Here is a 15,134-nt window from a genome sequence, read left to right as displayed (position 1 = left end):
ATTTCAAGATAACTTTGGTTTGTGATTACTAAATGTAGCGTAGTTGGATTACAACTACTATTTGAACGCAATATATTGTGATATTTATGGATTAATCTATATATTAGAAAATACTAGTATTTTTTAAAAAAGTTATAATTTTTTTTTTGTGCAAAAAAAGGGGCGAATTTAGACTAGCAACACTAATAAAAATATTGTTGTGTATATGTGTATGTGAAATACTTGTTTTGTTTTATGATGTAGGTAGGTAGACGGGCAAACGGGCCATCTGATGGTAAGTAGCCACCACTGATCACAGACATTGGCACTGTAAGAAGTATTAATCTAATCATCATTGGTGATATGACCACCAATGTGGCCCCAACCTTGTAAGCTATGTTATCTCCTTTGTGACTGAAGTAACAGTGACTCACTCACCGTTAAGCCGGAAATCAATAATACTAAGTATTTCAGCTTGGCGGTAGAATATACTATGATGGTGGTACCTATTCAGACGGACTTGCACAAAGCCTTTAAGTAAAAGTGTTTATTTGTCTTATAACTGTTTAATATTTTACGTGAGTTTCATTTATTTAAATAAAATCATATTTTGTGCATTATTACCTGTGCATCGTCTTGAGAAAAGATGGCGTCGAAAGCGAACATCTTAGGAGCAGCAACACCGACTTTTCTGTCTTCAGGAGCAGACGTCGCGGACGCCGTTTCGCATAAAGTCACTTGTTTCTTGCGCTTATCCAAGGAGAAGGTCTGCGTGCCGCTGGTGAAGGGACCTTCGCCTGTCGCTCCTACACGCAGCATCACCTTCACCTGTGACAATGAAAAATGTGTAATTATTACATTGCTCGCTTTCCACGCACAAATAACGAGAGTCCGTAATGAAAGCTTCGTCGTATGACGTCTTCAAACGAAGTGTCGATTTGTTGTTTAAAAAGAATGAAAAACTAGTCTTTAATTTCCTATTATAAAATAGGATTCATGTATTCTCGTGTTATACTCATATCAATTTATTCTTAGGTATGTATGAGTAATTTTGGGTATTTTATGTCATGTTGGAAGATAGACTGGTTAATAGGCCGCGTGATCAAAATTCTTCCTTATAATTGAAGCAATATTCATTGTACAGAAACACATATTAATAAAAAAGTTCGTACAGACTAATAATATAAAAAAAATGTGTATATTAATAAAAGACGTCTAGAAAATACGCTTGAAAATGTTAACTGCAACGAGAACAAGATAAAATAATATCTATATATTCGTAGATAGTCTCGTGAACAAGACATTCGTAGATAATGTCGAAATATCGAGCTCCAACAAATAAAAATAAAAAACATGGTAAATATCCCGTTTTAAATACTGTTAGCAATAAAAATAACCATGTTAATTTAAAACCTTATATGGAAAAAAAGTTAGTTTGTAACTTTATAATCTACCCAATTAATAAAAAGGTGTAATGCTTCTATGTTAAATAAATATACTTGGCTTTGAATTTCATTATCATAATTTCGACGAGCGTCTAAACGAAATAAACACTATCAAATGAAACATTAAGCGCTGTTTATTCTATTGTTGCATTGTTGTATAGAAAACAAGCGTGAATACACTTCAAAGCCGTGTTTGTGACGCTTCGTTAAGCACAGATTCGTCAGTCCCGGGACACATGTTTCAACGTGATGTATGAGGACTTATGTGATACAAATAATTTTGTGCTCAATGCGTAAATCTAGTAAATTTTTAATCATATGGTTCTTAGTTTCAATATTTGTTACTGTATCTTTGTTAAGTGTAGACCGGCGAATATATAACACAATTTTTTTTTTATATGCGTATATTCACATAAAATAAATAGCCCTAATCACACTCTAGACCTATTCTCTACCATCTAATCTTATGATTTCAAAAGTAACAGGAGCCAAATATTTAAAATCAAAATATACTTTATTAAAGTAGGCATTTACAAGCACTTTTGAATCGACATTTAACAAACTATTTTAAGTCAAGCTGAAGCAAGAAGAACCGGCATGAAACTTAGTAGTTACTCTTTTTCAATATCTAAAAGTACAGTTATGTTAGTTAAATACAATTATATATGTATGTTATGTCTCCTTCCTGGAAGTCAATAAGTATTAACTCCACGCTTTTTTATCATCTATATAGTAATATACATTACATTAGCAACCTGTAAATTTACTACTGCTGGGCTAAGACCTCCTCTCCCTTTTTGAGGAGAAGGTTTGGAGCATATTCCACCACGCTGATCCAATGCGGGTTGGTGGAATGAACATGTGACAGAATTTCGTTGAAATTAGACACACGCAGGTTTCCTCACCGCCGAGCACGAGATGAATTATAAATACCCGAAATCATCGGTTAAGATGCACGCGTTCTAACCACTGGGCCATCTCGGCTCAATATAGTAAGACTAAGTAATAGTCAATACAAAATTTATCATACGTATAGTTGTATATGTTTTGAAAAGCGATATTGTTATAGTTTAACAAACTAGTCCGGTTTTAATATTCTTAGAATTTAATATCTAAATGTAACCATTATAGAGTAGTTCTTGAGATGCGATTGCCTACATAATTCTAGGAGCGTGTCACGCAAATCACTGTGTAATTAGAGGAGAATTAATTACGTCACGTTGTCTCCTTGAATTAGTAAGTTGGAGGGGGTGGAGAAATTCGCGTAAGTAATAAAACAGTAGTTAGATAAATATGTCAGAGAATACATTTCGTTATTATTAAAGGTGTCTTCCGAATTCTTTCGAGTAAAGTTATTATGTTCTAGTTTTTAGACTAGATTAAATTAAATTTAATCCGCTAACTTATAAAAAAAAAATTCTTATTACTAAAGAAATGAACGAAAAAATACTGAAAATCTGTCCACGTAATTACTAAAATTATTGTAATTAATAAAACTGGCTTCCCTGTAAAAAATGATAACCTGATATGTAAAAAAAGCGTCGAGCTAATACTTGTTGTTGACTTTCAGGACAGGATGTATTATATACATATATAATGTTAATTAAATGTTGAAAAAGAGTAACTTCTGAGTTTCTTGCCGGTTCTTCTTGGTAGAATCTGTATTTCGGTGGTAGCTTTACATAATATAGTTTGTTAAATAACGATTCAAAAGTGCTTGGAAAGCCTACTTGAATAAAGTATATTTTGATTTTAATTCTATTCGAGATATAGTATTGGAATTATTTTAATGGTAAAAAGAAAATATGATATTATTTACAGTGTATTTTTTTCTATTTTGTATGTTTTAATTATTTATATATTTGTATTATTTTCATTGTGTAACATCTTTTCTTTCGTTACCTTCAATCTGAGGAAGTTATTTGATGAAAAGGGACGGAAGTGTGTAACAGGAAGCCGTGGAAGCGCGCGCTATTTAAATTGACCAATGAGCGCGCGCGGTGTTAGTGTTGATCCTTAGATGGATTGACCATACTATTTTCCGAGATGATATAACGTTGATGTTGCTTATTCCCAAGTCGAGATTTAAGTTGGTACAGGTCAAACATTAGCGATGTTTTAAGCACCTACTTTTATTATTAATTAATTAAGTGTTGCTTAATGTAATTAATAAATTAAATCGGACATACATATTTTAAGCCGCAATTGTAACTGATATTTGAGATAATACTACTATTTTCATTCAAACACCAATTAAAATAATACTTTAATTAAATTGAAGACACATATAATAAAATTACATTAAAAATATATGGAATTTTCTTAAAATCATGCAATTAAAAAATGAAATAAAAAAATTTAAATCAACAGCAATAATTTTATTATGTGTAAAATCTCACAACGCGAAAGAGGGTCTACACTAATCAGCTAATAGGCGTAATTCTCGCAGATAAGCTATTGTAACGTTACGTGTCTGGTTTTCTGATTACGGTTTCAGAATACCATTACGTGATTACACATGTCACGCTAATTTGTGAATGTGTTGTGAATGTAAACGTGTCGTAACATCAAAGAAGTTTTTTAGCGTGACGATCTTCTACTGCCGTAACAACAGTTTTCATGTTTTGCTTTGTCGCTCTCTCTATTGATGACTGTATTTATCAGACACTGATACTATGAAGAGGTAAATTTCTGTTTGTTTTGGAATTTATGCATTTTTCCGAGAGCGCTGCGAATAGCTTGTAGGGTTGTTGATTATGAGGTTTCGGGTTTGATTTCTGAACGTTATTATGCATCTCAGTCTAGAAATGCACTGCCACGGTAACATTCTTGAGTTGGTAAGGTGACGCCTAATCTCTCCCTAGTGTTGTTGAATTTTTATCCCATCGGAATATTCATGTCAAATTGTGAATTTATCAATTTTTGGTTTTAACATTTTTATTATTTATTTTATACACAATAATAAATTTTATTTGAAATAAATAGCCTTAATCCTACGCTCTTTACTAATTAGTTAATCCATCTAACTTATAGAGAACTTAAATAATACTAGCTTTCGTTAACGGCTTCGCCCGCGTGTTATAGAAATAATTATGATAGGTTAACTTTATTATACCATATGATATATATGTCTTATATATGTAGTCTTTATAACATATATTAACCTGCAAAATCAAAATCAAAACAGTGCTAGAAATCAGAAGTTGATTTATAGAGTGTTGATAATCGAAAATGATTTGTCAATCTACTTTACAAGAGACTTGCCCGATAATCCTACTTAGAACAAAACTGTACAGAAGGTGTAATCTAAGAGAAACAGAAATACACTCATTATGAAAGCAAGGCTTAACCTACAAAGCTAACAATAGTCCAGGGTTTATGGCACTGATTAGTTATTGAGGCTATCGGAGACAGGTCGATGTTATGCAAATTACGCTATTACGGCAATTGTTCTGGATGAATCGATAAGATGTTCGATGTTACATTCAGTGATGTGTATGCAAATATAGTTAGTGAATTGGCTGAAACGTGCTCTATATTAAATGTCAGTTGAATTGTTTCACAAGATTGTATAATCTAAGAGACATAATGATGAAATAAGTTAAATTTATCGATTAATAAATTGTATTTATGTAGTATTATGTAAAGAACATGAATGTAATTTCAAGGTAAGGTGTAAAGCTTCCATAATATATTATATGTAACATATTATATATTATTGATACTCTCACACACACACATTTGTAAATGATTTAATTTTTCTTGAGAGGTGTTATTTCCAAAAGAGCGTATGTGTCAGATACACATCAAAAGGTTGAAATAAAATGTTTTTGAATATTATTCTTTGACTTAATTTATAGATTTTTATTGCACTTAAATAATAGCCGTAATAAGAAAACAAACATTTCAATTAAGAAAAATATGTTAAGAGAAAAAAGTCTATGACAAGATGTCGCTAACAGATTCCCTGAAGACGAGTAGCTAGATATTGTAACAATACAATATAAATAATAAAATTTACTACTTTAAATAAAAATACTTATCAATACGTAGACAATATTTACTTTTATTTATTATCAGGTAGGCAAGTGTTCCAACTGATGACAAGTGATCACAATCGTTCAAAGACATTTGGCGCTGACAGAACAGCCTTGGAGACCAAGACATGTCTCTTTTGCCTGTGATCACATTGGATCAATCACTTTCAAACTGGAACACAACGATACTATCTAATGCTGTTTAGTGGTAGAATATGTGGGGTGTTGATTTTAGCCACCCAGACGGGTTTGCCTAATTAAGACGGAACATAATGTATGTAAAATTATTATACATTTATCAATCAATTGTTTTAAGAGTCAGTCAATGAAAAATTAATTAAAAAAAATATGCAGAAATTATCATTGAAAATAAAGATATAACTATTACTAAATCAAAAGCAAGATTAAAAAAACATTTGTATTGTCATAATAAAATTGAATGTAAAACAACTACCAGTTCCAAACTTAGTTCCTATTGACGAGAGCGGATAAGGGATGCAGTAGTTATTTACTTTCATTCTTTAATGAAATACATCGTCAACTGCTTAGAATAAAATTTTAATATTATGTCCTAAATTAAAATCATTAATAATTCTTGTATTGTGTAATAAGGCTGACATGTAAGAAATATCATTAATACATTGAGTCAATTGACAAGGAAACCCAAGCAATTGGCACTGTTACATGGCCTAACCAAATGTTCGTGTAAATTGATAAAAAAGACCTTGCGTGTTTCGCTATTTCTTACGATATCAGACATCGTGCGAACAACAAGTATTGAGGTATTGTCTAGCGTTTCTTTTTGTTGTATAAGCGTTTTATCGACATCATAATCACGAATGCTGTACGAAAATAACGGTATTTTTGCCTCATTTTTCATTTTATAATAAGCAACAGAGTATAGATGTTCCATTGGCAAAAAGACTTATCTCCTTTTAAAAAGATGATTTGGAGCTTACAAGAGAATAATTGGCAGTTTTTTCTTCGACACGTCTGTGCCGAGGAGTAAATGAATTAGCGACACAAATAAAGCATACGAAAAAACTGTTTTTTGGGCTTGTACCCGCCATCTTTGGTGATGTAACTTGGACAATTGCTATTCTACTAGACCATCTTGTATTAGTAAATACTAACTTAGTATGTCGGAAACATGACTAATTTATATGTTTCAAGTGATATGTATATTGGTTTAGTTATTTTTTTATTAAGGTATACAAAAATAACGTTTCGTTTCTTTTTATATAAATGCGTTCAACAGTTCAGATATTGGCACTTGTGAGAATGTTTCTGATATGCTTTCTTTCTGTCTCAAAGGAACAGGAAAATTTATTTGTTGGGATATATAACTAATTACAACCACAAAAAGCAATATATTAGTGTTAGTAATACCAAATAAGTTAGAACGCGTATATCTTAACCGATGATTTCGGGTTCAAACCCAGGCAAGCACCACTGAATTTCATGTGCTTAATTTGTGTTTATAATTCATCTCGTGCTCAGCGGTGAAGGAAACGTCGTGAAAAACCCTGCATGTGTCTAATTTCAACGAAATTCTGCCACATATGTATTCCACCAACCCGCATTGGAGCAGCGTGGTGGAATATGCTCCAAAAATTCTCTTCAAAAAGTGAGAGGAGGACTAAGCCCAGCAGTGGGAAATTTACAGCTAATGAAATGATAAAATTATGATGATGATGAATACCAGACTATAATCTAACTCAAGGCGTTCATATACAGCGTAAGTAGATTTGAAAAAGTAAAAATTATAGTTTGTCAATAAATATTAAGTGTAATATTTGTGTCTAATTAAATCCTATGTTGTGATATACTGCATTTATGATTTTCGTCTGATTCGTTGAAAACGTTTTTAGGTTAAGTTCGCCTTTTGTTTTAAATGTTTAATAAATTAGTTATGGAAACTAAAATAAAAACAGGCTTTATAACTTGAAATTGAAAATAAAGTTCGTTAGTGAAATAAGATTAAAATCTTGGCTCAGCATTGATATGAATAAATAAAGTTTAATTTTCTGATGAATAATCACAGTGACGTCATATTTATTCATACAGCTAAATGTTAAATTATTTCATTTCTCAAAAAGACAGACTAATAATTTAATTCCCTATGACGAGTTGAAGCTAGTAAGCTAGGTTGACGAGTTAATCCCTAAATCCTTAGTGTTTGGCGTCAGATACCAGCTTAGCCTCACCTCGATATGTAGCCATTAATCGAATTAAAATGAAATAACTTGGTATAAAATTATGCATTATAAGAAAATGTAACACAATACTGAGTACATTTATTACAATTCTAATCCTCTTTTTAATAATAAATGTGATACGGTCCAGACTTATATTTTCCTTAACGTATTATATATTATCTTTATTCCTGGAAAAACGCGTTCAGGGAAAAAATATTGTTTGATAGCCTATTACGTCATACCGATCGAATTTGGGCCAAGCTATCAACTCTATAATACACATCTACACGGAAGATTGGCGTGACAACGAATTTGAGATTATTTTCTTATTGGACTAATTCGATATATAAACCCATAACATCACCAATTGCAGCAGTACAAGTCAGACCCATGAGACGCTTAGAGAGTTATCAAATAGTGAGAAAAATATTTCGCTAACTTTAAATGAGAGCCGAGATGGCCCAGTGGTTAGAACACGTGCATCTTAACCAATGATTTCGGGTTCAAACCCAGGCAGACACCACAGAATTTTCATGTGCTTAATTTGTGTTTATAATTCATCTCGTGCTCGGCGGTGAAGGAAAACATCGTGAGGAAACCTGCATGTGTCTAATTTCAACGAAATTCTGCCACATGTGTATTCCGCCAACCCGCATTGGAGCAGCGTGGTGGAATATGCACCAAACCTTCTCCCAAAGGGAGAGTAGGCCTTTAGCCCAACAGTGGGAAAAAAATTTACAGGCTGCTAATGCTAATGCTAAAAAAAACTTTAAATGGCTAACAGTCGATGTTACGTCAGACGAACGTTATTCGTAACAGAATGACAAACTGACTTCGAGAAAAACAAATCTTGTTGTCAGCAAGCGCAATGGCTTCGTCACGGGTGAATTTTTGTATTTTTTTTCGAGCCCTCGTAAATAACACAGGCTCCCATTTGTTCGGTCGACAAAGATTAAAATTTTCGTTCAGTTCGAATATACATAGATATGTAATGTATGAATGTTCGAGTAAATATATAATTAGCTGGTCATACTTAACAGAGATTACTCTTATAATTCAGCTAGGATGACTATACTCTAAAATGTCTTTGTTAACTTGAATGTTTGAATGATTACTAGACATATTAAATGTTGTATGTGAAATAATAACAATTATTATTTAAAAATTAAATAAAAATAAAAATTAAATATAATACCTAAGCCCTACCAAGGAAAGTAACAGTTATTATTTTTATTTAAAAAAAAATTATAATGTTTACTCAAATATTTTTTAAGTCTATTCGGTGCCTTATTTAAAACATAACCCTCTCGTTTGTGCCTCGAGAAGAATGTCAAATTCCATGCATACTTCCTACCGCATGATATTTGTTTCTATAATAAGTAACCACGGCCATTTTTAACTAAGCCTATTAATAAATTTAAACTACACGTCAAAAAAGCTTTGACAAATAGAGCATATTATTCAATCCGAGATTATATTAAATGAGGGTATTGTTAATATTTGTTTATTTCCAGATTATATATTTGACTGTATGTATTTGCTCCGTACAAGTTATTTTCCGACCCGATGCGGTGGTAACTTTAGATTTAATTTAATACTTTTTTTAGTTATAATGTTTACTATTTTATACTATAATAGATAATACGATTTTTTAATAACGTCAACACGCCAACATCCAGAACAAACTCAATAAATAAAAAAAAATCCTCTGTGATGCCCCAATATTTCCTCTCCCGGGTAAAATTGAAGCAAGACGTTCAATGTTGGTGACGTTGCACGCGTTCATGCATAAAATTAAAGTCGGTAATGAAACGTCCCTCCATGTGCTAAGCTGAGATATTCGAGTCATAAACTTTGAAGGGAGATACGTTTCAAAGATCACTAAAACATAGAAATCGAGGAGTAAAGATGATCATCTACGAATACATAATTTGCTTTAATAAAGCATTTCTTACATTGATTGTGTTCATATATGTATGTATGTATGTAAGTATATGTGCTCGTCAATAATAATAACTTAATTAATTTTATCACTAGATTTTTAGAGAGCTATTGTTGCTCACTACTCCATCTTAACAGAAAGGTAGCAGGTTTGAAACCCCGAGTGACATTAAAATATACCATTGAGCACCATCAACCCACATTGGCATAGCGTAATGGTTTTGAAACAAACCAATCCCACATTATTACTACGGTTTTTTATATTGCACCAAGTTTGAATGGCGGATACTGGAGGGATGATGAATTTACATATAATCATGGAAAGTTACGATTCAAAATTGCTCAACACGCATACTCGAATGTGGTAATGTATGGTAAAAGAAGTAAAGTAATAGTAAACGTCTCACCGCTGGGCTTAAGCTTCATCTACCTTAGAGGAGAAGGTTTGCAGCTAATTCTGCCATGTTGCTCCAATGAGAGTTGGTAGATACTTGTGTTTTATTTTTGAAATACCTAAGAGTCTTATATTCAATCGTCGAAAAACGATGCAAACTCATAAATATTTATGAGAGTCGACTTTAATCAATCAGGTCGTGGCCACGACACTCAATGTACTGATATTCTTTATAGCCAATTGGACAAACAAATTTGTCGTTCGATTGACGTGTTATCGACAGCGCGCGGCGTGCAGTTTGCAAGGGTCCTTGTGTTTTATGTTATTTATTTTTTTAAATCCCCGACATTCACAGATTCAAAATATTTTATTTGTTTATTCGCTTGCTTTAATCCCGCAGCTGTTGATGATAGCGTCCATTTTCAGTAAAAGCTTTATTAAAAAATATTTCATAGCCATAATTCCTTCTGTTTCAAATACTCTTGACACAGTTCTGAATTTTATTTGTAACAGTCTTAAGGACTACGTGAAATAATTGTGCTTGAAAAAAAAAAAACCAAAATGATTGTAAAAGAGAATAAGAAATCATTGGACTTTTCTTGAGTATTCTTAAACCTTTGTTGTTAAGACTTGCGTCACGAAAGGTGTAAAAAAATCGTCGTACATGAATAAAACACCTATCAAAAATGATTTTGTTTGTATAAATTATAATTATAAAGAAATACCTACCGGTTATACGAATTTTCTTTGTTGAATTCTAGTTGAACACAACTGACTTTATTTTTACAAGTTTCGAACACTATAACTTTGTATTTAATACAATACTGAATAATTAAAAAATGGTCCTTCCAGCCGGATTTCATGCTAAAGATCAAATTTAATGTGGATAACAATATAATCACATATAAAATACACATTTAACGCACAGTCTCACAATCATTGGACTACTACTAAACTAAGAAACTAAAACATAGAGAAAAACATGTGTTATTTTTTTAGTCAACGTCACTTTCATTATATTCAAGCATGAAACTAATATCAGTTAGCAAACTAACACGGGCCCCTTAAAAGGTTCAATTAACGTTTGGTGTACTTTAGATCAAAGCATACGTTGAGCCTATCACGGGCTCTGAATGAATTATGTAAATCGTCTATGGTGGTTAACATCGTAATATTGTAAGCGACACTCAAACCCTCGATCTTAAGGACATGGATATAAAAGTATATGATGGAAACAATATGCGCACATAATTTGTGTGATTATGAAATAGAGTCTGGATTTCATACTTGAAGGAATGCACATAGAACTGTATCGAAGTAACAATTAGATTTTTTTTTAAATTATTCTTATTAATAATGAATATAAATTATGAAATAAATTAGTGTTTGATTTAAATAAAATATATTCGATAAATTTAATATTATAATATTGCAAAATATTTTTTTCACTAATGTCTCTTTTAGTAATTTTATCTCTTGATTCGAATTCTTACAATGAAGATGGTATCTCAGGCAACATAAATTTGAAGAGGGCGCGCCGCGGGGCGCAACGCTCAGGTGAAAATTATCAAAGGGGGCGTCGCGGTGCCAGATTTAAACCAACATCGGTTACGGAGTTACGACTCTTGTCTGCTCCTGTATATAAATGGTTGGTTATCTTCGCTACTATAAAATATTATGAGATTCCACCCTCTCACCATTCCTAGACTATTCACTTGATATCCGCTCCTTCAATATTGCATTTGATTTGTTTCGGTTACAACAGCGAAATATATTATTAACCGAATTCAAAAAAAGTAGGTGGTCATCGATTCGGATGGTTTTTTTATTTTTTATCAGAACTCCGTCGTTTATGAACTCATTTGGAAAGTTATGAAGAAAACATTTGTAGCCATTTTTTTTTTGTTAAAATATGATTTAGTTTAAACGGCATTTTTTTCAGTATTCGTATGGATACGATAATTCGTACAAAGATAACATTTATATTTCTCTTCTTAAAGTTAAAATTTCCAAACATCATTAAAAATAAATAAGGATAACGTATGGAGCATATTTCTCCACGCTTCTGCAGGTTTCCTCACGATGTTTTCCTTCACCGCCGAGCACGAGATGAATTTAAAAAAATTAAGCACATGAAAATTCAGTGGTGCTTGCCTGGGTTTAAACTCGAAATCATCGGTTAAGATGCACGCATTCTAACCACTGGACCATCTCGACTTCATATTATTTAATGTCTCCTATCGTTATTGTCTTCTTTTGTCTTTGACAATATCAAAAGTATTCATAACGTATTCTTGGGATATGATAACAAAATTAATTTTAACATTGTTGAAAATTTTGAAATTTTATTATTGTAGATTGCAACATTATTATTAAAGGTGTATTAAAATTTTTAAGCAGTGCAAAATAAAACGAACCCTTAATTCTCTAATAAAATAAAACCGGCCGTGAATTTCCTTAAAGGGTTAAACTCAATTACCATTTACTTAAGTAATTGCTTTGAATTAAATCGAAATGAAATACAAAATCTTAAAGCGGTTCCTTAGGATTGAAGTCCACAAAGCGCTACGTTGCTATTTAAAATGAGAACCTGTTCTTGAATATATAGTTTATTGATGACATCAATAGTGCCACCATGTGCAACTTTTAAATTAAACATTTAAAATGGTGGAAGAACAGCGGTACAATTAAAGTGATCCGGTATAATGACGATTCAAAAGTGCTTGTAAAAACCTTCTTGAGTAAAGTACATATATGACTTGACGTTCTTCGTATGGAATTGCCATATAAAAACCTTTTACTTTTAAGTCCTATGATTTGATTTATTGAGATAAAACAAACTAAAATTTTAAAGTAATAAACAAATACACCAGAAAATTCAATGAGTATGTAATGTAGTATTTTTTCTTTTCTTTGGTGTCCAAAACAAATTTGCTTTGTAGTAAATATGAGTATTACCATCGAAATGTAATTAAGGAAAAAAGATCAGCGCAAATTCAATTATACAATGGTTTGATCATTATTAGCATAACTTTAAGTTAATATCAAACTGCACACACTCTACAGTACTGGTTTACTCATGAGTTAGTTAAAATGTAGGTTCATGTTGTTCGAAAAACATATGCTGGACGTTAAACCTTAAGCTATTTGCGACAATTGATAGCGCCAGTGATAAATTGCAAAGAGGTGGAATCGCCGCAAACGACCTCATAAACTCGAGAAAAATAAAAAGACACTCCAACCAAATTACTCTGAGGTGCCATGAAGTGAACTCCATTCCGTTCTTTGATGTTTTATAGACGATAATGTTTGAAACTTGTTTTGATTACTATAAATATAAATGATCAAGGACGTATGTTAAATTTAACGTATCGTAAATTTCAATGATAATGTTGCTAGGTTTTCAATTTGATAAAAATGGTAATCGATTTTTTGGACAAATCAAATTGTTGTATTTTAACAAAACTTTCTTAAATAAATTCTCAACATATACGGATGTTTTCTGTTTGAAAATCGCAGTTCGAAATTGCGGACTTGATAGAAGTACTCTTCTGTCCCGGGCTTCTCAACAATACTATCATCTGGCTTCCACGTATATTTCTAAGTAACGGTATGTGAAAAGTATTTTAATGAAAAATACGACTTAGACTTACAAAAAATAAGTTCAGCAGTTATTAAAGAAATATTAGAATTTTTTTAAAGAACAAGACACTCGGCTGTTACCTCCATCTTAAAAGCAAAATCTGATTTTAAGTAAAGTTTAAGGGTGATCGTTAAAATTGCAAGTGTACGGGGAGACGGACAAAGTTGTAAATTTAAATCACTAAGTCTAGCAAGTTGTGGCAAGTTGGAAGGAACTCACAGCAAATTGGATTACTGTGGCGTACATAGGCTAGTTTGACACGTAAGATGAATAGAGGCACGCTATTTGTTTTTGTTGTGAGAAAATAACATTAAAAGTGATCATTTTCTATATTAAACAGTATCTAGAAATCATGCAGTAGTATTCAATCTTGTCTGTTCAGAGAGTGGCATTTGTTTTAATTTTTATTTGTCCGTTTGTTTCGAGTCGGCTATTATCTTGAATATCTGCTAAATATCCGTTATAAAAATACTAACGACCGTGAAAAATAAAAATTAAGATTATTTCCCGTTATTAAAAGGTGAAAAAGGCAAAATATTTAATCAGCGAGGGGCAGTGGAGAGTCTCATTAACGCTGATGGCCCTTAAACGCAGTTCGTAAGCTTGAGACAGGTAGACAACGGAACTCATTAGCACATCTACTTATTGATATAATTATATATTTTGACAAAAATAAAAAAATACAAGACAACTGGGTTAGATGGAAACTTAATTAGAATTTCATTTGAATATAACCATTAATAATTTCAACCATCTGAAGATATTTTCAAATTATTGGCACACGATGTAACTTCCTTGTGAATTCGTAAGGTTTGAATGAATTTAATAGTACGATGAATGTAAGCGGAAAGCGAAATGAATAATTGAGAAGTATCACGTTTGGCCGGAATTCGCCATTTTTTTTATTTTTACGCATTTATTGCGATGTTATTCTAAATATATATGTTACTTTTTAGTTTATTTATATGTAGTATATTAATATCAACACTGTTGCATGAAACACGAGAAGTTGTTTGAACGCGTAATGCGTTAGATATAAAGGCAATATCATATCACATACATATGTATACATCACGCTACGGTCAACGGTGGCGAAGAATTAACGTTTAATTCGGATAAAACCAAGTGGAAAAGCTAATTTCTATATTATATTTTATGTTTAACTTGAAATCCAAAAATAATACTACTTGGTAAATTAAATTGCAAAACTATGCCATTCTAAATGAATGGCATAGTTTTGCAATTATTGCAAAACAAAATTAATTTCGTAAAATTAATGAGTTTGTATAAAAATTAAAAAAAAATATATCAAATTTAGGGCAACGAAAGAATGTCAAGTTCTCAATTCAAACTTGGTAATTTTTTTGTGAACCGCATCAGCGATTCCCGTTAGTTATATCTAGTGTATAGATACTTCACCCTAACGATTGTTACAAGTTTTAAGAGCGATTACGTGCCTAAACGCGAACGAGGGACACTTCTTCTGTGCCACAAATT

General features: G+C 31.9%; 1 protein-coding gene across 1 annotated transcript in view; it reads right to left on the bottom strand.

The window, feature by feature from the left end:
• LOC125066529 (kinesin-like protein CG14535) overlaps positions 1-15,134 on the bottom strand; it is a 114,872-nt gene that overhangs the window by 13,019 nt on the left and 86,719 nt on the right. The window contains exon 4 of the mRNA XM_047674632.1: positions 604-807. Within this exon, the coding sequence (XP_047530588.1) occupies positions 604-807 (204 nt within the window). The remainder of the gene's footprint in view (positions 1-603; positions 808-15,134) is intronic.

The sequence above is a fragment of the Vanessa atalanta genome, chromosome 9 (assembly GCF_905147765.1).
Source record: "Vanessa atalanta chromosome 9, ilVanAtal1.2, whole genome shotgun sequence".
Taxonomy (NCBI): Eukaryota; Metazoa; Arthropoda; class Insecta; order Lepidoptera; family Nymphalidae; genus Vanessa; species Vanessa atalanta.
Note: the sequence above shows the minus strand (reverse complement) of the source record. Positions and strands in the feature narration are given on the sequence as shown.